The following is a 25,380-nucleotide window of genomic DNA, read 5'->3' on the forward strand; positions in this document are numbered from 1 at the left end:
GGGAATCAAGGGCAGGTCACCAGGTGAAGTGCATGAGGGAATTAGGGGAGATGTGTCAAAGCAACTGAAGAAACCACGCAACAGGAAGACATGACATTTACCAAAATAAAAGGGGAAGTGAAAATCAAACCCTCACCAAAAGTGACATGAACTTAACGTGACTTTAAACCTAAATGAACACAATAACTAAACTAAGCAAACAAAAACACTAACAGACTTGACGCTTCGTGACATAGCTACGTTTTCAGAAAATGTGCAGTTTGTCATAGTTTTAATTAGTGCAAATAATGTTGAATATTAACCATATCATAACCCTTTTTTCGATGTGGGTGATCATGCGTGCAAGTTTCCACCGAAAGAAGCCTCAGCCTCTTACAATCCACAAAAAAATAATCCACAGGACCACTCGTTAAGTTTGACAGTTTACTTATTCCAACACAAAAATAACAAAAATACAAAAATGTATAAAGAAACTGTACAAAAAAAGAGCAAGACAAAAAAACGGACTGATTAATAAGGAAACAATACAAGGTCCTTATAATTTTGTCAAAAAGACGTTATTGAATTAACTTTATCGAGTAAGATTCCACCGCAAAAAAAATACAAAATCAGAACTGGCATCAAGGCCTTTATGACCTTGAGGCCAATTCTGGCATTCATTGATGAGCTGCACAATAACACAACCGGTGTTATTGTGCAGCTGGACTCCAGCAGAGGGCAGCATAGAATCAAACAACAAGCCAGCCAACAGGACAGGGAGGCAAACAGTTGAACCAGCCAACACATGAAGATTTCATTAACAGTCCTGTTGTGAATTATACATGATACTTTAGAGCTGATTGCATTCAATTGTATTGGTAGTGTTTGGATTGCAGCAGCAGTGGTTTAAGGTGGTCGTTATAGTTGTGCTAGAAGAAGATGGAAAATAATTGGCAACAAACTACCACTACATTTATACTTGGCTGCAAGTATATGTATATAAAAAAATTAAAATACAATGAGGTAAAGTGGTGAACTTAAGTTAAGTTATCGTCATTTTAAGTGGGTGAGTGTTTTGTTCGTGGCTTAAAACCATTTTCATGTTCCCTGCTGGCAGCTAGGACAGGGAACGCCCACAGTACAATCAGTGGGGACTATGTCAGTACCTCATACTACACGTTTAGAAAACCTGACCTGTCCCTTTAAGATCTAATAATAATGACAAAACAACAAGAAACCTATAAATCATATACAAATACATTTATTCAAGAAAATAACTTTTTTACATCCATTCTCTGCTATTACTGAAGTGCAAAATGATTCTCAAATTCCAGATGTTTAGTTATGACTTAAAGGAATCCTTCACCGATTTGCATTTAGCTTTGTATCACTAGAATAGAGGTGGTATTTTCGAAAAAATTGTGCTTCCCATCTTCAGTTTACCCTGAGTTGAGAAATATCTTCATTCTTTTCTTTGTTACGTGCCCACCAGTGACACTTGGTCCTGTTAGCGTAACTATTAGCAAAGATGGCGGACACTACATTCTGGGAATGAGGTCCCGTCCCCCTACGAGTGGGTCTAAAAAGTGCAGTTTCAAGCCTCGGACCAAGGCTCAGGGGAAGCTGAGGTTGGGAAGCACAATCTTTCAAAAATACTACCCCTATTCTAGCGATACAAAGCTAAATGCAAATCGGTGAAGTATTCCTTTAACATGGAGCCACCACACAGATACACACCTAACCAGTCATCTGACTGTAATCGTAACACAGTCACTTTGACGTTTGCATGGTTTAGGCATGATTACAGTCACAGTCTGATCCGTGTTAATAATTGCTGAAGCTGCCTGGCGTTTCACACGACTTGTTACACACTGATTATTGGCTCATCTTGATTTAAATGGAATACATACATGGTAGTGGTGAAAAAAAGAAGAAGACAAGATGTCATTTGGACTTCTGGAGGCTTCAGTAGTTCCTCTTCTCATGTGGACTCATCAGTAAGCCACTTGTGCACATGGGCTTTGTTGTCTCTCACCCATTTGATGTTGGACGTGATCTTTTCTACGGCCTGCTCTATGGCCATGGTGGCTGAGCCAAACCCATTATGAAGGTTGTCTTCTTTAAATTGCTTCAACTGGAGAACATAAAAAACAGAAAAGACAGAAAAGTGAATTTCTTCATTTGTTTATGAAGCGCAGTGTGTATTTCAGTGTGGTTGTTGCTGTGTGGGCTGCAGACCTCCTGTAACTCAAACTCTGTGGAAAATCTCATTGTGAGTCCGGTGACGAGGTACGTGAAGGAAAACGATCCCTTTCCGTACCTAAAACACACACAGACGGATGCAGATTATGCACTTTTGAAGATGAAGCGATATAATAAATGGCAGTCAGCAAAACACATGTGAGCCTCAACAAAAGATAAGAGTCTTTGTAAGCCTTGCATTTTATTTTTTATTATTCTTTATCTGGAGGCTGGAGGAATGATCAGCAAACTAGTAACGAAAAGGGAAAAATAGCAGCATGTGAAATCCCCATCATCATGGGGATGGGGAGTTTTTTGACCGTTTGTCAAACAAAATTTTCCTCTAAAGAAATTAGCACTTACTGCTGGAAAATGTAACTCCACTTGGCTCTGATGAAGTTCCAGGCCAGGGGCATCCCCACAACATTTTGTGCAATTACACGGATGGTCGAGGTGGCGTCTTGCTTGCGGATCTTCGTCGGATCTAAGGTGTACTCCAGATACCTGGCTCAAGCAAAACATTGTCTTACAGAGAAATCACTTCAATAATTTTATTTATTTCAGTAGAAAAATTTAACTGAGGATATTTCAATATTTCAATATTTATACATTTATAAAGTGGAAAATGGTAGTAGATGTGTTGTCCTTTTGTTAGAGATAGTAGATCCATGATGGCATTAAGTCAACAGACAAAAACAGTTCATATGGATAATCTCTGCACATACAAGTACCTGTTCAAAAGCCAAGGTAATTTGGTGCAGGCCATGGCTGCCCTGAGCCGGGAAGCTTCAGATGCCAGAGTGGCATTCTTGAACATCGTCCAGGCAAAGTCCCACTCCTTTACGCCACCGTACGCGATGGCCCTGCAGTAAACTGTGCTCTTCAAGTTGGGATGGATCCTGACCAACATCAAGGTAAAGATGAAGTAGATCAGACACTGAGCATGCAGATTTAGTCAGAGTCGGTGTATAAACCACCAAACTAATATTTGTTCAGTTGAATCACCTCCTACAGACGACCAGCTGTCTACTTCCTGTGATCAGGAAACATTCAGAGGCAAAAGAACTGACCTTAACTGCTCTGTACTCACAGGTTGTGACTTGGATTTTCCATCCACTGTCTGTACCAGCTTTTGATCAGCTCTCGGCAGCCCTCCACACCCACATCACAAGCTATTGCAATGGCATTAATCTGATTATACCTGGGAATAAAGAAAGTGTATATTTTTTTATACATATATCATTTTGTGTATGTTGATGTATGTGTAGCTGTGTGTGGACCAAATAACGTATAAACCATAGGGAGTGAGGACATCTTTGGGAAAGTGAAGCCTGTGTGAATTTGGCTGTTCCTCACATTTTTAAAGGGCTTTTTGGGGGTTAAGACCTGGTTTTGAGGTTAGGGTTAGAATTGGGTTTAGGTTAGAGTTAGGGTAAGGGTTAGGCTTGTGCATTTAGTTGTGATAGTTAAGGTTACGGTAAGGAGCTATGGAATGCATTACGTCTATGAGGTTTCATCTGTGTGTGTGTGTGTGTGTGTGTGTGTGTTGATTTAATGCTTTCAGAATGCTTACTGGTCAGTGTGGCCTTCTGGTATTTTGGTCCAGTTGGCTGTAATTGATTTGAAGTGCCCAAAAAGGGGTTGTATTTGTTTCTTGAGATATGCCTAAAAGAAAATCAAAGCTGGTTTTATATTCAGCCATGTACACACAAATACATCAACTATTTGTATTTGTGTTTAAGCAGTTCTAACCTGGAAAGCTCCGTAGACTTCAGTTCGATCAAACATGAGGATGTAGTAGTCCAGGTTTCTTAAAGCCGATTCCCAAGGCATGTAGTCTCTCTCCTTGTGCAGGTATTTGGTAGTTGTCAGGGCCAATGTTGTACTTACTATTTTGGCTCTGCAAAATATAAAATTGTGAAATGATTCATTTACTTTACAGACACAGCGTGAGTGTGACTCTTCAAATGCTCACCTTGCGAGGTTGAACGCGTCATCTATGATCTGTGCTCTGTTGATTACTGATAAAGCCTGAAAGAAGCGACAGTCGCACACAATTACGTGTCCAGATTCACACATAAAACCAGCACTGTGGTAAAGCTTATTGAAGAGCCGTGAGAACGTTCGGGCACGTGGTGGAAACTGGGACGAGCATGCAGGAGACAGGACACTCGCCCACTTGCACACTGTGGATTGTCTGGAGAATTGTCCTGCTGTTTTCTTCCATTTTCCAGAAATCCGACTCGCAGGTTGGCAAGAAAGGTTATAGGAAAATGACCAAAATGTGTGGGCTTCAGTGCATGCTTTTTAGTGACATTTAATTTGCACCAACTGCATAGTTATGGTGAGAGAGGTCATTATATTGCACAACCTGAGGAAGGAGAAAAATGAACTATGGATGTTGTAGCGTGTGTGATTCACCTGATGGTTGGTGCTGAGCAAAGAAAGGAGACGTTCCCAGTTGCCCGGATCGTAGTTCACCCTGAAGTATCCAGATACATTGGTGTTTGCCAGCACCCAGTCATTTCCTGACACTCTCATCCGACTGTTGGTGTCTTATCAAATATATTAAAAGAAGAAAATCAAAATATTCAGTTCACAATCAGGGTGGTCACTGTGTATTGCAAGTCAAATAGACTGTAGATGGGCACTAAGTGTAACAGTGCTTTCACGCCAAACTCGAGGCAATGAGATCCTGGACTACCAGGTAACGTGATTAAATCTGTTGTCGCACTGTTAGTCGTTTGTTGGTCGGTAGGTTCCTCACATGGATTATCGGGGGTAATACAATGCAAATACAAACGATCTGTTAAAAAAAAACGCACCATCATTCTGTACCTGTCTTTTGAAGGAGCCAGTATTGTTGCTGCTCCACGCCTGTTTTCATCCATTTAATAGGGACAAACCACGTGTAGCTGGCCAGAAACATAGATAACAGTGGTGAGAAAAGAAATAAATAAACAATAATTATTTTGCCTCCCTGTGCCAACTGCTTGGCAGAAAGAAAAGCAGAGTTAGGACGACAGTCTCGCAAAACTGGTAGCATGACAGTAAACTACAATTCCAAGCAGCACAGACTATTTACAAAAACAGACATTTATCCAAATAGAGGATACTGCATTGAGGAAAAGATCTGGGTGATTTTGTTGCCTACATGAAACTTACAGGAAAAGTTTAAAGTGATTCCTACTTGAACTGAGAGGGCCTGTGCACTACAGACTCTGGATCCAGCAGGAAGTGTTTCTGAGTGATCCTTCCTGTCTGAGTGTCAATAGTGATAACTGGGAAGCCCATCTGGAGAGTCCAGCGGTTCATGATGTCATGGACAGTGCGTGGAATATGCACACTTGGAGTCTTTTCAACGGCCTGAGAGCAAACAGAAGGTCGCAGGGATTTAGAAGCAGCAAGCAAGCCCACTGACACATTGTCAGGTCAAAACAGACCACAACACGAAAGTAACCTGTCAAACTTTCTTTTATGTGTTTATTTATTCCTTTTGGCACAACCAACCTGTTGGAGATGGTCCCACAGGTCTGTATACACTGTGTTGCTGAAGGCAAAAGTGTTCAAGTAAGACTGAGGAGAGAAAGCAGAAAACTGTTGGTCAAACATCAAATTTAACCACTACTTCTTTTCATGTGTGTGTCATGTCTGAGGACCACACATGCTGTGTATTTAAGATTTACACCAGCAGAGGGCACGAAACATTAATGTGATGAGCAGAAGAAGAAGAAGTCAAAGAGCATAGAAACAAATGTTAATCCTGCGAATCCTGCTAATCCTTGTAGAAGAACATTAATTATAAAACGCATCTAAAAAAAAACAGAAGTAAAAAAAACAAAAACGTTCTCAGTGTCAATCTCTCTGGGAAAGCAAATGTTCTGTTTCCCCAGGATATCCAGGTAATAACTGGTTTTATTTGTCTATTATTTGGTTACATGAATGTCATATTACTAATATGCCACTAAAGGAAAGGAAAATGTGAAGGCAAATGCACATTTGTATTAGTTGTGCTAGAGTGATGTAGTTATATAACGGGGTTAATCCTCACACTTAGTCCTCTGGCAAACACAGGTTCTGTGAGAAACTCTGACAGCATCCTGAGCACAGCCGCCCCCTGAAAACAACAAGCAAAAAAAAAACCACAAGAACTTCCTTGGTTTGAATTTCTCATCAAAGCCAAGCATTTGTGTTGTAATCCAAAGCAAATATTAAAACAGCATGTTGCCCAAACGGTAGAATGTGGCTCAAGGACGTTTCTGGGAAAAAGCAATGGGAATGATACAAAGAAAGACTTTAAAATAAAGTGTAACACAGCTATTTAATTCCATCAGAAGGAGCAGACCTTGCTGTAGGAGATGGTGTTAAACATCTCGCTGATCTGAGAAGGCTCATTTACTTCCTCCTCTCGTCGGGATAGCGGGTGAGAGGAAGCCAGGGCGTCAATAGCAAACACCTTGTGCACGTCATACAGAACGATTTGGTCTTTCTACAACCAAGCAGAGAGGTAAATTAGACCATATATCTTTAAAAAATGTTTACCTCTTCGAGTGTCGAGCATGGCGCTTACCATGTCCCAAGTGGGCTCAGCATGGTCGGCTCCTAGATATTCAACATAGGACGCAAAGCCCTCGTTCAACCACAGGTCATTCCACCATCGTGTTGTCACCAGGTTGCCAAACCACTTAAATTAAAGAGATAAAGAATAAGTTCATCAGTTCATATTGGCACATTCTCCACAAACACAGTTTCTGACAGTGCATTATGTTTTTGGCAAGCTTTCCTACTAAAATCCTATTACATAGAATATAAAAACCACATCGGGGAGGCTTAAGAAAGGGTGCAGGGTTAATTTGTCTATTTATACAGATTTTCTTTTACAGGGAGCGGTTAATCAGTCTGGAAGAGTCTATTCGCCTACAGCTAACAAGAGGAGATGACTAGGACCTGGATGACTGAGAAACTTAACTGGAAAAGATTTAGTATGACAACAGTACTGTGTCATGACAGCGGAGGAAGATCAGCTGAATCAGCACCTGATGAACGATCATCTGATCATATCCTCCCGTTCTTACTTACTATGTGTCATTGAAACAACATTATGGCCTACCATGTGTGCAAGTTCATGGGCAATGACGGAGGTAATTCCCTCTTTGTTGCCAGTGGAGGATACAAAGGGGTCATAGAGCAGGGCCGTCTCCCTGTATGCGACCAGACCCCAGTTCTCCATTGCCCCAGCATTGAAGTCAGGCAGAGCGATTTGGTCTACAGGGAACAAGGATATAAAGTACTTCAAACATATGTCATTATTAGGAGCGGTGAATACACTGCTTGGACCCAAATGCACGAGACAGGAGGCACGATGAAAGATTTAAGGGTCTTTATTGTCCTCTTGATCAGACAAACAATCAAAACAAAAATTACTTCTTCCTAGAAGTAGAATTCACGAGACAAAACTTGGCACTTGAGCTAACTTAGCAAAAGGCGATACACGCTTGGACTCCGCCGTTTTCTTTGCAAGCATAAACGACGCACTGGCACATGACAGAGGGACTGGGGACACTATATGGGGGAGAGGGAATCAAGGGCAGGTGCGAGTGATTACTTAAGGATCACCAGGTGAAGTGCATGAGGGAATTAGGGGAGATGTGTCAAGACAGATGAATAAACAACGCGACAGGAAGACATGAACGTTTACCAAAATAAAAGGGGAAGTGAAAATCAAACCCACGCCAAAGGTGACATGAACTTAACGTGACTTTAAACCTAAACTAACACAAGAACTGAACTAAGTAAGACAAAAACACTAACAGATCTGACGCTTCGTGACAGTCGTGTGTTAGTAAAGGAGCAATAAAGCCTAATCAGTACACCCACCTAATTAGGATTAAATTATTAAATTATTAAATTAAATTCCTTCTGAATTAAGAGGACGTTTGATCAAGTCAACATTGTTATTTTACATGTCAACATGACAACAGGACATTAGCCTGGTTAACATACAGTATCAAATCAGCCAATCACATGGCAGGGACTCAAAGTATTTAGACATGTAGACATGGTCAAGATGACGTGCAAGTTCAGACCAAGCATCAGAATGAGGAAGAAAGCCATTTTTGTTGACTTGTGTTGTGACATGCTTGATTCATTCAACGGCTGATTTCCGGGAATGTTCACACAAAACTCTTACAGTAATTTAACCACTCATTGCAACACAGGTATGCACAAATCCATTTGTCAGTGTACAACATGCCACATCTTCAAACTGTGAGCAATCTTGTGCAATCAGCGGATAACGGATAAACTCTAACGACTCTTGTGACACTCCTAACATTTCCCTTATTGCCGCCATGAGACTGACATTTGTGACTTAGCAAAATGGCTCATTGACTATTAAAGGGTTGATAAAAAATGTGTAAATCATTTTAATGACATTTGCAATCCTTTAATTTTCTTTTTGCAATGTTTAATTCTACATACAACACATAATCAGTGATTATTGCGGTAATTGTAAAGTCTTATAGTCAATTGAATGTCGTAAAAGTGGGAATGGGCCCCACTGCTGCTGCAATGTGGGGCACAGATTCTTGAGCTTCGCGACAAAGCGTCATGCTATCGTGTCACATTACAGTGTTGATATTAAGTTGCAGTTACCTGACTTAGAGAGTGGATATGCTGCACTGTAGTATTCTTCGTAGAACTGAAGGATTGGTCCTGTCACACTGAGAGCATAGTCACCATGTCCATCAATTATGGCTTTTTTCCGAGCCCAAATTCGGATCTGCAAAGGTTTTGAAACAATACACAGCGATTAATTTTAAAAAAAAAAAGAAAAAAAAAGGGAAAACTAAGGCTGTTAATGTCACAGGAAGCTACAGTAAAAACCTCTGACTCAAGTGCTTAACAATGTTTGGATTTTGGGTGTCATGGGATCCAAATTGCATGTGTATGTATACTACTGCATGCATGCTGTACGTCTCAACAACAATGAAACTGAAAAAAAACTGTGAAAATACGAAAGCAACATTTCTTACCGACAAATTACTGTTTTGGTTTGACTGGATGCTAACAAAGTCACTGACGATAAATGCCAACAGATATGAGGACATTCTCTTGGTGGGCTCAAATGTAGTTACTTTGATGGGAATGCCATCAATGACAGAGTCTGCAGTATCTGTACAGAGAGAGGATGAGTCAGACCTTTGACACACTACTAGCATTAACAGTATCTGCTGTCCAAGTTATTAATGATTCACAGTGAAACTGTCCCACCCATTATATAACACACAAGAAATCTTCTATTTGTGTTCTTTGTTTTGCGTTTGCGTAATATTTTGCCTCCAGTATTTATTCGTATCTGTCTTAACTGGTTGTGTCTGTGCTCACCACAGAGACTTAAGATATAAAAACCAACCAGTTTCCCTGCTGTTGGACAGAGCCACAGTGCCTGGGTTGTGGATGATGGTGACATTGAAGACGGCTTTCATGGCTGGTTCATCAAAGCAAGGGAAGGCTTTCCTGGCGAATGTCGCTTGCATCTGCGAGGTAGCAACAATTCTGCAAAAAGTTTCAATGAACATGTTAGCTCATTACATCAGTTGGTACCACCAAGAGGAACACTGGTACCATGGAAGTTAACTCTCACATGCTTGAGAAGAAAGCTGGTGCACCATCATACTTTGCAGTGTCAGTGCTTACTTCTTAACACCATCCTCGGTGTATTCACTCCTATAGAAGCCTTCCAGGTCGTCTGCCAGCTCTCCTTGAAATTCAGTGTGAAGAACATAACTCGCTCCCACAGCCAGGCTGCTGCGCAGCTGAAGAACCAGATACTCCGTCTTCACCACAAACCAAAACTTATCAACGGTGGGAGCACTGGCGTCACCCAGGCCACTCAGTTTCACCTGGTTCCCAGTGAGGTTCAGCTTATTGGCGTGGATGATGACGAGGTCCGTTTCCTTCACACATTTGAAGACCACTGCTGAATTTCCAGTGAAAATGTATAGGCCATCTGCGTTTGGCTCCAGCCGAGGCCACAGGGTCAAATTGTAAGAGATGGGAGAAAGGGAGTCAGGAAGTCTGTAGTGGTCCCAGGGATCCTTTGAAGTAAAGGGGGTGGTGGAAGGTGTAGGCACGCTGGTGTTGTCTGATGCACCGTCGCCGGGCCTGCCTCTATTCTTGATCCTTTCCTTGTGGTAGGCAACGGACAGAGCAATTATGGTGGTCAAAGCGATGGCGGCCAGGACAAACAAGCCAATGCCCACATTTTTACTGATATAGTAGACTTTCCCCATGTCTCGCTCAGGAGCTCAGAGGAGAAGTGTGAGTGATCTCAGTCTGTGTTTAGTCAGCACAGCAGGTCTCTTCCCTCCTCAGTTAATTGTTGAACTATTAACATGGCAAAAAACAAAAATGATAACCCCTATGGAGAAAGGGAAACATTGGAATACCATGGTCATTTAGTTTGTGCACTTCAACAAATTCAGTCATCCAGGTCATAGTCTTCTTCGGTAGTTAACTGTAGGCAACTGGACTTGCTAGAGTTGAGATAACTAACTAAAGAAGAACAATATGTAATAGCAATACAAGGTTTCCATCGGCTATTCCTGCCATAGGATGACAGAATTGTTAACAAGGAATATCGCAGTCAAACAAAAAAAGATCAGTCCGTCCGAGATGTAAATTTCAAGAGTGCAATGATACATTGAGCAATATCTATCAAATCCAATAAGCTGCTGGTCATATTATACTTTATGGATTACCAAATGGGCCAGTGGCATGTTGAGTCACTGGGTTTGTGTCTCAGGCTACAAGAATTATGTCAACATTCCCATGCCCCTAAAATTGTGGCGACTTTTCTTCTAATCTCTTAATGTCTGTACCAAGCAAAGCTGGGACTGTTAAACCTCTGCGTGTATTGAATTGAGCAAGACTGTGTTTTAACATTTCGGCCAAGCTTAATACGACGGTTGCAAACACGGTCTGCCCAAAACCATGAGCTCGAAAGCACACTTATTAACACATTATGTCACATTTGTCTATCGACTTTCAAAACCATGCGTAAGCATTACAACCGCAATTTGTGGTCTCACTGGGATACACAAATATTTACCAGACATTTCTGAGTTGCACACTGTCACTTTTTGGAGTCTCCTGTGGTTGTCTGGCAATGTCACAGCGATGACCCCAACTTGTTGTTCAGGATACTTTGGATAATTTAGGACAGAGCCAGGATATGTTGTCTTTAATCTTATATGCTACAATAAGTGAACCAGCTGCTGGATGCAGCAACAAGAAAGTGAATACATGTACATGTTTTTCCAAAACATAAACTCTACTCAGGAAAACCTGTGGTTACCCAAACTCGGCCTTCATCAAAGCAATCCACAAACAGAGCAATGTGGTTTATGCAGTGCAATGTAATGAGTGTCCTGGTCTCTACAATGGGGAAAACAAACAAACAAACAAATACTACATTAACACGTGTAAAAGACACACAAAAAACTGAACTACTGCTCTGGATAGTATTATTAATCCAGTTCCTCCCACTTAGCGCCATTGTTTCTAAGTACAAAGCAGAATAGATGTCTTTTTGTTTGGATTTCACTCTTGTATATTGAGGGACCAAATATGAATCTTAAGTCAAAAGCACAAGTATGTTCTATTGGTGTGTTGTTCTCTGTGTTATAGTTAATTACCAAGTAACAATACCTTTCATTTCCTGTTGTCATTAACCCTTCCCTGTGTAAATTATTTTTAATAATAGCAAGGGTCATCGCAATGTCATGTTAAATTGTACAATGGATCATCTGTACTGCCTGTATTAAGTTTTATTTGTTCTTTAAACTTCTTGGCATACTGTAACTGACAGTCCTTTTGCCGGTGAAATAATTCAGCTGGCCTTACTCGGCATTATCAGTCAGTCACCAGGGATCAGGCCTGATAATACAGTATCGTGTGGTACACTGTGTACCGACATGTAGTACGTAGAAGAAGATACTTCTGTCCCAAAAAATCCTCGTCCGTGAGAGGCTACAGCTGGAAATATAGTCTCGTCTTGTGATAGGAACCTAAACTTGGATGTTTATCTCAGCTGTCTCCTCCGATTCTACGAGATATATCAAATCAGCAACATTATATCTAGACATTTTACTTATACAGAGATAATTCTCACTTTAGGAAACTTACACATTTTTATGCCAGTACTAACAATCAATCAGCGTCTCCAAGTCAGTGTCTCTAATTAAGCTGCAGCATTGACTGAATTGGGTTATTTATAGATACCTTTAAAGTGCAACACGAAGGCAGAACGTATCAATAACTCCTGTTGGCATATGCATGACAGCAAGAGCTTCCACAGTTATTGCCATGTGAACTCGACAACCTACATGTCCAGAACATCTGGAAATGATCTACTTAAACTCTCTGCAGACCAAGACCTCACAAGCAAAGACATGCTGGGACCTCTCCATCATCTAAGGCAAGCTCACAGCCTGTGCCTGAAGGAGAAAAACACTCAAGTTGTTTAGGATGTGGTGCTGCTGTAGTTATGCCTTGTTCACACTAAATTAGAACAACAATTACTTCTACTACCAAAAAAATACCTAAAAAAAAAACAGTAATTACAGAAGATGACACTTGTGTTTTCAGGTTGGACCGCAAACTCTGTACCTGTACCACTAGTTGGGAACCTTTTTTCCTGTGGCACTGTCAGGCTTTGCAGAATTGCATTGTGGGTCTGTTGTGTTGCATGAGGCAGGAGATGAGAAATATTCGACCTTCCAAACTGCCAAAACACATTATGCAACTATAACAACATAGCTGCTGACAATGAAAAGCACATTTGCATTTAGTTCAAACAGTACACACCTCAAACAGAGCTCTTGGACACAATTCCTGCCCGTTACTTTAGCAACATTAGCAACTCCTGCTACATAGTCAGCCATGACACTGCTAATATCCAAGCAGCACGTGTGAGTCCAAAGTTAAAGGCTGCTTAACCATTTTTTTACCATTATGTGTAGTCAGTGGCTAGTGATACTACCTGGTGTTCTGCACCTTAACTGAATAAAAAGACACCTGGAAAGGCCCAACACCGAAGAAGAGAGGAGCGCTTACCGCCTTACAATGTCTGTCCGCCATTTTGGGGATTTAAGGATCACCAATATTTGTCCCAATTGTGTAGGTTCGATTATTTAAAACAACACACATTCAGTTAGATGTGTACACATTGGAAGCGAAACTTTAAAAATAAATACATAAACTGACCTCAGTCTAATAAAAATAGAAGCCTCACAGACTGCATTTGCTTTAGTTTGTTATGGAAAGCTAGAGACTCTGCACTGACTTTTCCCTTGATAGCTAGTATGATGTATGGCTATGATTTATTTCACCCTGACAGACACAGCGGAACCAGAGTGAATGGCATTATATACAGTACTGTATATACAGAACGCACACAAGCTTGAGTTATACTGCGCCAGACAAGATTGATTCTTTTTTTTTTTTTTTTTTACAGCTGCTTTCTTCAGGTGGAAAATAATTTAATAATCATTTTTCAGAGCCAAGCACAATCAGCTTGTGGAAGTGATAAGTGGATGTTGATAAGAAAATAGCAAAAAACAAATTCTTCAGTGTCCATGTAATCTTTCAAATGAACAGTTAGGCCATGTTTATCAGTAAGAGAAGACAAACAAATCATGAGCACTTTCCCTGTGCCAGCAGAGAGAGGGATAACACTAGGAATATGAATTGTGTTTGAATGTGTACACTCTGGTACACACTGTTCTCAGGGTTACCTCTAAGTGTTGTCTATCACATGTTTGATATTGTATTAATACGAACGACTAAACGTACATTTGTATTTTTCTTTCAAAATCAGCCAAAATCTGGTAACATCTGGTTAAGTTAAAATCTCAGTTTACAGCCAAATATGAGAAACGCAGTCACTTTAATCTCTTCTTTTACACCAAAGTTGCCCTTAAAAATTATAAATAATACATTAAGTTAATCTCAAGAATGTGGAGAATCATACATACACTTGTCAGCTTTGTGTGGTTTCAGTGCCAAACTGTACTGATAAGCTTCTGAATTTAACCTGAACTTTCAGACAAACTACCAACAAGTAAGACTGGAACTTGTTCATAAATTATTCTCATTAAAATAATAATCACCTTACATTGGTGTTGCACACATTCTATTTACTGTTTACATACTATCCTTGTTATATGCAGACAGGTACTGTTTAGAATACAGGGATTATGGAGAAGGAGAGGCAACAACAGGATTATTTGCAGTACTTTTAAAAACCAGTAATCTTCGTAATTATCCTCCAGCCTCACAAAACTGCTTATATCCGCTGAATAGTGTCTACTCTGAAGTCATACACCATTTGTTAATGACGAGGATCAACTTCTTTGCTGCAAATCGATTCAGAGAAGCTTACGCCAGTGTAAAACATACAAGGCAACTTTGCACTGGATGCCAAAAGCTGTAAAACGGATGCTTAGGCAAATACAAAATCTTTGAAACAAAAAAATGCCTCGACATGCAGTGCGTTAGTCAAACAGGAGTAAAACAGTACATACCAAGCCCTGTGAAGCGGGACATTCAATGCAAGACTCTGATGGAAGTCTGCATGGGACGCACAAGTTGAGCCAGAGTGATCAGGGCTGATGTAAAATCCTTGCAGCCTGCGTCTCTGAGGGTGGAGGTGGGAGGTGGTGAGAGTTACCTCCTCAATTTAAAAAAAAAATAAATATATTTGAGGGACGGGGGATGAAAGAATGTCGTTGAGCAAAGGAAAAACTTCTACGATCCTAAGAGAAAGGAACAGTGTCCTCACCAATTTGATGGAAAGTTTCTTGTGATGACGGATAACCACTGGCACAATGACTCAGCTGGCTTGCTCATAGAAAGAAAGAAAGAGTTTGTTGTATATGTTTAGAAGAAAAGCACAGCCATATCGTTGGTGTTTTCATTCATTTAATTTCTTGGCACAGAGACGTATTTCTTTGCTCAGGAGGATTGACAGGAATTTATGGTAAAACTACTTACAGGGCACAGCTTTGACATCAATCTGACTGATCGCATCAGACCAAACAAACACAAATACGCTTCAAAAAAACATGAGTATCTCGCATCTCTGAACAGACGTCGGAAGGATCCTATCACGGCACATTAAAAGCTGGCTAGAAATACACAGCATTTACATTTTCCTAGGCTGAGCACAATCTGCACCCAGGAGAACAATTATATTATTCACAAATCACAAGGACATCAGAGACGCAGTATATCACAGAGAAGGAGGGGGAAAAAAAACTGCGACAGCAGCCAGGCAGATGAGTCTGATCCCATTCTGAGAGCACACATTTGGAACATTTGCTGCATACTGCAGAGGCCAAAGGGTACAGTGAACTCCTCCAGACAGGAGGGAATGTTTTTCAGAACTTAGGCAGAACAAACGATGAATGTCGGAGCTTGGGAAAAATAAAAAAACGTGCAGAAAAATACACACTGGATCAGCAGTCGTTTTTCTTTTGGACGGAACAGGAAATCTAGAGCAGATCTGCAGGACACACTGGGAATAGCAGGCGATGTCAAGATAGCAATATAACTGCTAAAGCTTTATAGAAAGATAATTTACATTCTTGTGCAAATGCTTTAACTAAAGTAACTGTTAGCAACAGAACTCAAAAATAATCCAGAACTCCTGAACATGTGAAAAGACTGATATATATATATTTATATACACACACACACACACACACACACACACACACACAGTTTTCTGTCTTAGCTAGAGAGCTGGGAGGAGGGAAACAGGTATGTCTGTAGTACATCAGCCCAGCAGAGCTCAGCTGGGAGGCTTCTCAGAATGGGGAGAGGCTCGGTACTTTGATATTGATGTCTCCGATGTTGATATTTCGAGGAATCTCTGGCAGGTTCATGTTTTTCACAGCGGAGACAGCACGAGCTGGAGCTGCAGACAGACCGCCCTGTCCAAACCAAACGACACAGATGTCAACTTTAGACCTATTGTGTGCAAGTCTTGATTACAGCGGCTTTGACATTACAGTTATTACACCATAAGATTTTGCAGAAAAAGGTGAAAGATCATTATTATTAATATTATTATTATTTTTATTAGTATTATTATTATTATTATTATTATTATTTATAATAATAATAATAATAATAATGATAAACACTGGATTTGAAGAGGGGAAGGCAGTCAGAGTTGTGGATGTCTGGTGGGAGTGAGAATGGTGCTGAGACCGGCGGGGGGCACATTGAGGTGGATGGAGGAGGAGGATCTGAGGGAGCGGGAGGAGGTGGCGATGTGGAGGAGGTGGCACAGATACGGAGGGGAGAGGTTTTGGATGGCCTAGAAAGCATACAGGAGACATTAACCAGGAGGCAGTGGAGTTGTTGTAGGATGGGGGTGATGAAATGTGGAATGAGGGGGTTCTGGTGATGATGTGGGCAGTTGATCATGGAGGGATTTGTGAGGCAGACCCGAGAGGAGAGAGTTGCAATTAAATCCTGGGGTGATTACCATGAGATTATTTACCAAAGGATACTTTTTTAGAAAATATTTTATTCTTTCCTTGATGAGGAAACAACTGGCCTGACTTTGTGAACAGGAACTCAAGTTTGACATGTCAGACATGCAGACAAGGCAGGGCAGTTGTTTCCTGAGGTGCAAAGCTTGTTAAGAAAGTTTATTAGTGGGTTTTCACAAAAAGTCAAATTACTCCTTAAATTTAAAATAAAAATAAATTGCATTTCCTTTTCGTTCATGTCCGACTTTGTAAAGTGATAAATTAGACGACTGGTTCAAATGTTATGGCTGATCGGTGAGTGTACACTCCATAAAATCTGAACAAGGTTGTTTATAACCATGTGTGACTGTGCATGTGACTGTTGTTAACAACATACTAAGCCAAACATAAACAGTGAGCACTTCACACCAGTGTGTTGGCACAAACAAAGGAAACAGAGAGAAGAGTCAGGAGAGGCTGAGTAACCATCATAATGTGTTGTTTCGCAGCTCTACTATGATATAAAATAATTAAAATCAATATTTGATGGCTAAAAACAAGTAAAATATGAAACTGGAGAAGGTCAGCTAGATACGAATATGAATGTGACCAAAAAATACAATGGCGTGGTCCTAGATGAGGCTAAATAAATGACTCTCACCTCTGACTTCTCCATGCGGTTCTGCAGCTCCACCTGAGCTACGATCTCATTCATGTTAGTCTCCAGCACCATGCCTCCCATCACCACTTCCTGCAAGATGTAGTGTACCTGCACATCAAGACGACATGAGTGGTTAATACACGGCAACAGCTTGTGCGAAATTAGAGCCATTTCAACGGATCTCCTGCCGACAAAAGCAAATCTGTTAACGGCATGAAGAAAATTCAATCAAAACAGAGATTAGACAACACAACACACTGGCTCCTCGAAATAGCAATCTCTTTGATGTTGTGCGTTTGCAAACGTGTCTTGTTTTTGAAACCAAAGGGATAATCGAAGCATAAAATAGTTTCTCTCTGGAAACAAGCTGTTGCTGACAGCTCACTTTGAAAGAGTCTCAAATTCACAATGAAGTTTAGACTTGTGAATTCCTGTGGGTGGGAAGGATAGGGCTGTCTTCTATTACAGACCTAATTTGGAATCAAGTGTGATAAACTAAAAAGAAATCACTGCAACAGCTTTGAAATTGGTATGGTATGTCACAAACAATCCTGAAATATCTCCTTACAGAGTATATTATCTAGCTACATGAAGTGACATGAGAAAGATTGGTGAGGCAGTCTAAATCTGTGATCTAGACTTGCATAAAACGCTGATAATATTAAGTCTATTATTAATCCCTACACATAGATATATAAATTACAATTTTATGATGCCATGTACGGCAGTGTTGTCCAGCTGGGGGGGGGGGGCTTTATAAAAGCAAGGGCTTTTCATCCTGGCAAAAATATTTCCACGTTTCTTCTTGGGAACATTCCTCCATTCCTCAGTCCAAACCCCACTACACCACATGACATCAATTTCCTGCTGAGAAAATTGAATCAAGATGGCTGAAGATGTTTCGGATTAAACTACAGCAACACGTCTTACTCAGTTCAAAGTTTGTTGAAGAAAAAGGAGGCTTTATTGCTGCCTAAATAATACAGGGCTTCATTCTAGGAATGAAATGTCCATCAATCCATCATCTTCAAAGGAAACCTTGAACATAAGCATATTTATTTTCACCTTTCCTTGCAAAAAAACTCCCATGTTAAAACAAAATATAGCCCTAAGACCCAAGGTATCTACAATTCACACAGTAAAAAGCCCTGGACTGATTACAACACAACAATGCAGCTGTTCCTGAAATGCAACCAGCTGCAGAAAACTGAGTTAAACACGCCACTAAGCAACACAATACCTCTGGGTTATGTCTCTCTACAGCTCCTTCATGAAGTGAAAAATTCACCCATGTGTGAACTTTTATTGAATAAGAAAAGAAAAAAACATCTACTGTATATTCGACGGTCAAATGTTAAAACATAGCCAATTTCCCTTCATTTATTGTCCACTTCTTTTTCAGAAGGTAGACCATACACTGTAATCACATGAAGACACAGTATGCTTTTAATAGGTCTTCCACCAGTTTACTTGCTGGTTTTAAGTCTGTCCAAACTTTGACAAAGAAAATATTAATAAATATAAATATAAAACAGGATTAGCCATTGGTCTCAGTCAGAAACTAAAGTTGCATTCGTACCTCCAGCTGACATAGACAGGGCAAAACTAGACAACTGATTAATGCAGTTCTACACAGCAACAGCACTAACGAAAAGCCTTCTCTACTGTAGACTCACCTTGTCCATGTGGAATATGAGGTCCAGCTCACAGACGTTTTCAAAGCATTTATCCAGTGTTTCCACAAACACCTTCGAAGAAGAGGATTTGGTCAGTCAAAAACCTCATTTAGAAAACAAACACTTACACGTAAGGAAACGTGAACAAACAGAATGTGATGTGGAAAAGATGAGATGTGATTTTACTTCAATAATTACATATTAGATATGCTCATGAAGCAATAGAATAAAGTAGAGGCTGACCTGTATCAGGTCCAGAATTCCAAGCTCGCTCTCAGATGAGTCCACACAGAAGACAAAGTAAAGGGTTGCATAGTGCCGGTAGATGAGTTTGTAATCTGAACCACCAATGAGACTGAAAACACAAATGAATATTATTTATTTATATATTTTTAGTTCTACTGGTCCACTGGGTCAAACAAATAAATGACAGCTAGAATCAAATCAACACATGGGTCTATTGTGTAAAGTAGCTTTATTACAGAGACAAAGCTGATATTTGTGTGTTTGCTCCATCTAATGGTTAAAAAAGTGCTACTGCAGTTCAGTCAGCTGCTGGCTGTTATTTGCTACCAAGTGATGTCAACTTCCATTGAGACAGCAAAGTAATTGGGGAGGATAAAATGGCCCAGAGTTTACAGTAGTCATTGTTAAACGTTCTGTCAAATGTCATAAAATGTCATAAATTATATTGCAGGGCTGCCTTTCAGTCTCTGCCAGAATATACATTTTCTCCACATGGCACATTATCTTAAATTTGTTTGGCACAGACAGTATCTCAGTCTTTCCATTACCACAAAATCACAGCATTAAGAGGTTAAGCTGCAGCATTGCCATATTGCTCACCAGTAACAAACACATTGGAGGAATGTTTTTATATACACAAAATATATCAATTCCTGCTTTTTTGTTTACATGTCACAGTATGATGTGATCACATGGAATTAAAGCAAGCAGCACTACTTGCCTTCCACCCTCCAGGAAGTTGCAGACATTGTCGTCTCTCTTGGATACCAAATGAAAAGTCTCCCGAATGATCTGCTGCTGCATGTCCTCCGTCTGCAAGAAAACATTTTACTATTACTACAGTTTCTGGTTAAAAAGACCACAAAAAATACCAGACAGGAAGGAAGTGCCTTATGCTCCAGCTGAAACTTTAGCATGGCAGGTAAAAAAAACCCATCCTGCTGGATGTTAGTACTGCAGACAAGCATGGAGAAAAAACTAACTGAGGTTGTCCTTCTTAATGTCAAATTACATTTCAAAATTATTTTACATGCATACAGACAAACAAACAGCATCAACTCCAAGTCTTCACCAGGGCCAGACCCTCACTCTTCATTAAGGTCTACTCTCTTATCTCAACTCCAAGTCTTCACCAGGGCCAGACCCTGACTCTTCATTAAGGTCTACTCTCTTATCTCAACTCCAAGTCTTCACCAGGGCCAGACCCTGACTCTTCATTAAGGTCTACTCTCTTATCTCAACTCCAAGTCTTCACCAGGGCCAGACCCTGACTCTTCATTAAGGTCCACTCTCTTATCTCAAATTGGGAGTTGATATCAGAGAGTCATCTGCAGCATTAACAGCAGGTTTTTTTGGATTTTGTTTTGTGAACCCCTGGCTCCATATTTCACTGTTCACAAAGAAAGGCATGAGCCTGTGTTTACCTATGGTAACAAGCTGATCTAAAACCAATGTCTACAAGATTACTAGACAAACAGGTTGCGATAAGATGATATGACATGATATGAGGCAATGTGCATCATTAGGATATATGACGATGATGAAGTTAGCATTTGATTGGCAGCCTCTGATTCGGTAGTTCAGTGGAAAACTCAACTAACTCCGCTGAGCGGCTGATCCTCCGTTTATTTCAACTCTTACTGCTTGACTGTGCATTTAAGACATTTGAAATAAACTTTCATGTTGTCTGAACCCCTGCCCCAACCCCCACTACTTTTATTTTATTTGTGATACTGGAAAAAAAAATACAGAAAAATTGACATTTCACTGCTTTTTCTGCACCTAGACCACATCCAGATCAAAAACCTCCATACCTAGACTTGTCAAACCTGGACTGTATTGTCACAGAGAGGCTGTAGACTCTTTGAAACACTGTTTCTGATGTATGAAACATTTTACCTATTTGTGAAAATGCCAAAAAAAAAGATATTTCACTGCTTTTTATGCATCTAGGCCACATTGGACCAGGTCCAGATCAAAAACCTTTATACCTAGACTACAGATAAATATTATTAGTAGTTAAATAAGAAAAATAATACACTAATATACACAATGTTAATAGTGTGTGACCAGATATACAATTTACAAAATAGACAATTCATACAATGCATTTGAGGTTTTTTTTGTTTATATTTTACATAGTTTAACAATGTCTAAGGATGTACATTCCAAATTCATATAACATATAGACATTTAACAAGAATAGAAGGGAAGTAAATCTAAGTGGCTAGCTTACTTAAGTCTGGCTTAGCTGCACACTAGCATTAGCAAATGTTTATATTGAGCAGCATGGTGGGTTTTTTTTAACTCATCGGTGTATATTTTGGTTACATATGTCAGTCTCAGCTGACCGAAACTAAACAAGCACTGACAGCTGACCGTCAAAACAGATGAATTGCAATACAATGCCAATGTTTAGAGGAGCAATCGCAAAGATACTTACGAAATATTGATAGAACCTAATCAGCCGCGGTTTACCGTGATTGTTGAATATCAAAATAGCTTTAATCATTGTTATCCTGCACAGTTATCAGACCACAACAGGAAATAGTTGATCGAATATAAAGGGTTTAGCAATTTTAACGGCGTTAGCTCGAGGATGATAGCCTCTTAGCTACTCAGATAACTAAATTAAAGCTTTCCGGTTGGGTCTCCACATTCAGCCTCCGTCCTCGAACAACAAACTCCGCATATCTTTCGTTCCGGATATGCAATTTGTTTTTTGTTTTTTTTTTGTCATTCAGGCTTTATCTATCTATTAAGTCAGACACAGTCAAACTGAATCAGTCAAGACACAAACAGACTTTACCCCCACATATGTTCTTTTTCTCACTGTAAATGTTGGAAAATATATTCAGCATAAAATCGGTTTGTTGATATCCCTATCTGAGTCTCATGCGTCATCTGCTCTTTTATTCAAGAAATTGCACTCTCACTCTTTGTGACATTAATGCTTTTCAAGCATGTGTTTTTATTTTATGGACTGTTTTCTAGTAAAGGGAATATTCCTAAACATTAAAAGACTTGTATAAGCAAACTTTCTGGTCCATTCCTGTTCAACTCATCAAACTTCATCTTCATAAATATCTCAGGTGTAGAGGAAAATTCTTAGTAAGAAATAGGGTTGCCAAATTATGGAATAACTTTTCTTATCTGGTGGAACACTGTTCCTCTATTAATTTTTATTATTATAAATCGCAATGATGCCTAAAATCATCTCATATATGTTCAGTGAGATTTGTAACGGACCTTCTGCCTCTCCTGTCTCTGTGTCTAAATTTTTATATAGGGCAAAATAAATTAAATCTAATCAAAAATGCATGCTATGATTTGTTAAAATGAAATTCTGACCATAAGTCAAATGTATACATTCTAAAGGGTTATGGGTTAAATAATGTCTGACAGCATCACAAAAGTTTCAGCTTGAGCTATACATAAATATTCCTTTCATAGCCTTACACCTGTTTGAATTGTTGCAATGATTGTGACTTAAATATGACACTGCATTTGTAACATTGAATTATGCATGATAGCGTTCAAGACAGATTCCCTTGATGGAGGATGATGTTTTACTCACAAGTGCATACAGTAAACAGTGCTGATTAGCACATAACTGTTTTCAAAGTACAAATGTAAAAGCAAACTGTTCCTCAGTGACGTAATACAAAATCATTATTTGAGGATTACCTGCTCTGTGTTCAAAAAGCCTATGAACATGGTAAAAATAAGATATTCCACATAATATCATACTTTACTTACTTTCTTACTTAAGAGCTAGACATTCATCATTCATTCATCCATTTGAGCATCTGTGGTCTAAAGTCACTCTGCCTTAAACCACAACTAAGGTACGTTTAACCTGAGCCAGACAGCACTCTGTATTTCTGTGGGATCAGTCTCAGCTACATCAAAGTAGCAGACCACATTTCCTGCTCTGAGTTCATAGCCATTAATTCTCTGTTTTATGTTTTTCATCATTAGTGCTGCAAAGCCACTGGACTGTGATCTGCATAACATCTATTATTTGCCCACTAAATTCCCTTCCTCCTGCATGAGCACAGTAGAAAACAAACAGACACTCATTAGCATGTGTGACCCATTGGTGGTAAACAGGCTTATTTCCACATGAGTGCGGCATGAGAATGTATTCCACCAGGACAGTCGAGGTAGGTGGGCCCGCCGGCTGCCTTCATGGGGACTTTAATAGGCACTTAACAAATGCAAGTGGACAAGCACAACGTTATCTGGCACAGTGGGGGTCATGTTGGTACAGTGAGCACTTGTTAGAGGATGACTCACTGTATTTGGACTCTTGGGTGGTCACTGATATTTGCTTCATTTTTAATGTGTTTTCCTTTTTTCCTCTCACAGTGCTAATTGTTGGATTGTGATGGATGCCAAGCGCTGTCTGCCAGAGCTGAGGTAATGTGTGGCATCCAAATAATGCCTCTGTGCTCTGCCCTGTGAAGTGATGAAAGCAGTCTGTAATTACAGGGATAATCAAAACTGTCAGGGGCTCTTCTATGGATGGTTTTGTTTACTGTCTACTTCTCCCACAGCATCACACGCTGCTGGCCAACCACTTCCTCAGCTTGGGATGGTAACTTGCAACTGTACCTGTCTGTGTCTCAGACAAAGTAAAAAGCAGTGTGACTTTTCATGAGTTGTCCCAGATTTCCACATATTTGGGAAATGTTTTCTGTATCTATATGTTCAGTTCAAAAAGATACAGTATAACTTAGTGTTGTGGCATTTTGGAGCTCAGCAGGTATTGGTCAGACAGACCACCAACACCAAAAGTTAGGAGGTCGATGCCCACTGTGTCTTGCCTGGCAGGAAATACATTTCATGAAAAGATGGATGGATGGATGGGCCGACCAACAGACAGACAGATAGATAGATTGCACACACCAGCACACACATACAAGGTGCACACATGAGATGAAAAAAACAGGTCAAACCAACAAAAAAACAGGGAAATACAATCAACAACCCCGTCCAGATACACTAAATAATAACAACAATAATAATAAGATAGAAGGAACAATGTGAATATATACACACACACATTTTTATAGTGGTATAAATTTCACTCCTGAGTCCTGACCTCATTCCTCTTCTACTGCAGATTAAAACTTTGCAGTTGGCTTCTATGCCCTCAAGGTGGCAGCATTTCGGTGTATTCTCGTTTCCCGTTGAATTTGACGGAGACATTTTCCAAAATGTTAAATGCACACTGTGGGAAATGTCTTCGTGGTTTGATTAGGCAGATTAAATGCCACATGAATTATATTGCATTACATTCAGATTAGTTGAATATGCTGAATGTGTGGCCACATGGCATATATTTGAATAATAAGGCTGCAATGATGGGGCCTCTCTGGTTAATTGATATAGGTAGCAGCCATCGAAATATAGGAAGAGTGATAAACTTTATGTAAATCCGTAAATCCACTGTCTGAGACTGCAGCCCTCTGCTGTGTTTTTGTGAGCAGCAAAACAACCCTGATCCCGGATCAGCTTCCAGGATTCCCATTACACCGCGTCGTAAACGGGGGCGGGACACCGGTGACCAGAGAGTAGAAGGAAGCACGAGGTCTCACTTTGTCTACTTTTTTTAATCTCCTGTGGCGACGATGTGGACTTTTAGAAACATTGCGCCAAGCAAATGCTTTCGTGTTTTTGACAGTGCTTGTGTACGTGTATGCTAACTGTTGGACCGATGTCTGTGTAGATTAGATGTCTGTGAGGCTAGAAGGGAGACCTACCCTGCTCTGATGTTAAAAATGAACGAGCAAACAAGATGTAGCTGCGACACGTTGTCCAGGTGTATATATCGTGTATAGTTTGTTGGGTCCAGGCCACTGTTAACACAGAAAAATAAATGTAGCTTTCTTCATGTGATAAATACCAGACCAGTCTCTATGGTAACTGCGGCTAAACTGCAGTAACAGAGCGACGCCCACAGCTCACAGACTGGAAGGCGGGGCAAAAAGCTCGAGTGATTCATCTTTTGAAACAGAGACGATCTCTG

At 40.1% G+C, this 25,380-nt stretch overlaps 2 protein-coding genes across 3 annotated transcripts; both read right to left on the reverse strand.

Annotated features, from left to right (window-relative positions):
• Nucleotides 1-409: 409 nt before the first annotated feature.
• Nucleotides 410-14,956, reverse strand: LOC131459426 (aminopeptidase N-like). The gene is made up of 21 exons (XM_058629255.1): nt 14,808-14,956; nt 9,919-10,642; nt 9,635-9,777; nt 9,255-9,394; nt 8,875-9,001; nt 7,331-7,485; nt 6,791-6,904; nt 6,566-6,709; nt 6,272-6,337; nt 5,731-5,796; nt 5,411-5,586; nt 5,059-5,135; nt 4,642-4,775; nt 4,196-4,251; nt 3,973-4,120; nt 3,794-3,885; nt 3,311-3,421; nt 2,952-3,119; nt 2,584-2,724; nt 2,218-2,299; nt 410-2,113 (listed from the first exon to the last, which is right to left on the reverse strand). Exons 2-21 carry the CDS (start codon nt 10,512-10,514, stop codon nt 1,961-1,963), a joined length of 2,889 nt encoding a protein of 962 aa, XP_058485238.1. The 5' UTR covers nt 10,515-10,642; nt 14,808-14,956; the 3' UTR covers nt 410-1,960.
• A 231-nt stretch (nt 14,957-15,187) lies between these two features.
• Nucleotides 15,188-22,012, reverse strand: ap3s2 (adaptor related protein complex 3 subunit sigma 2). 2 transcript variants are annotated; one of them, XM_058629257.1, is made up of 6 exons: nt 21,790-22,008; nt 20,068-20,159; nt 19,344-19,455; nt 19,101-19,172; nt 17,425-17,532; nt 15,188-16,217 (listed from the first exon to the last, which is right to left on the reverse strand). In XM_058629257.1, exons 1-6 carry the CDS (start codon nt 21,856-21,858, stop codon nt 16,092-16,094), a joined length of 579 nt encoding a protein of 192 aa, XP_058485240.1. In that variant the 5' UTR covers nt 21,859-22,008; the 3' UTR covers nt 15,188-16,091. The 2 variants fall into 2 exon arrangements, with proteins under 2 accessions (XP_058485240.1, XP_058485239.1); XM_058629256.1 differs by lacking the exon at nt 15,188-16,217 and adding an exon at nt 16,436-16,606 and having other exon boundaries at nt 21,790-22,012.
• Between the last annotated feature and the right edge of the window lie 3,368 nt (nt 22,013-25,380).

This window comes from Solea solea, chromosome 5 (assembly GCF_958295425.1).
Source record: "Solea solea chromosome 5, fSolSol10.1, whole genome shotgun sequence".
NCBI lineage: Eukaryota > Metazoa > Chordata > Actinopteri > Pleuronectiformes > Soleidae > Solea > Solea solea.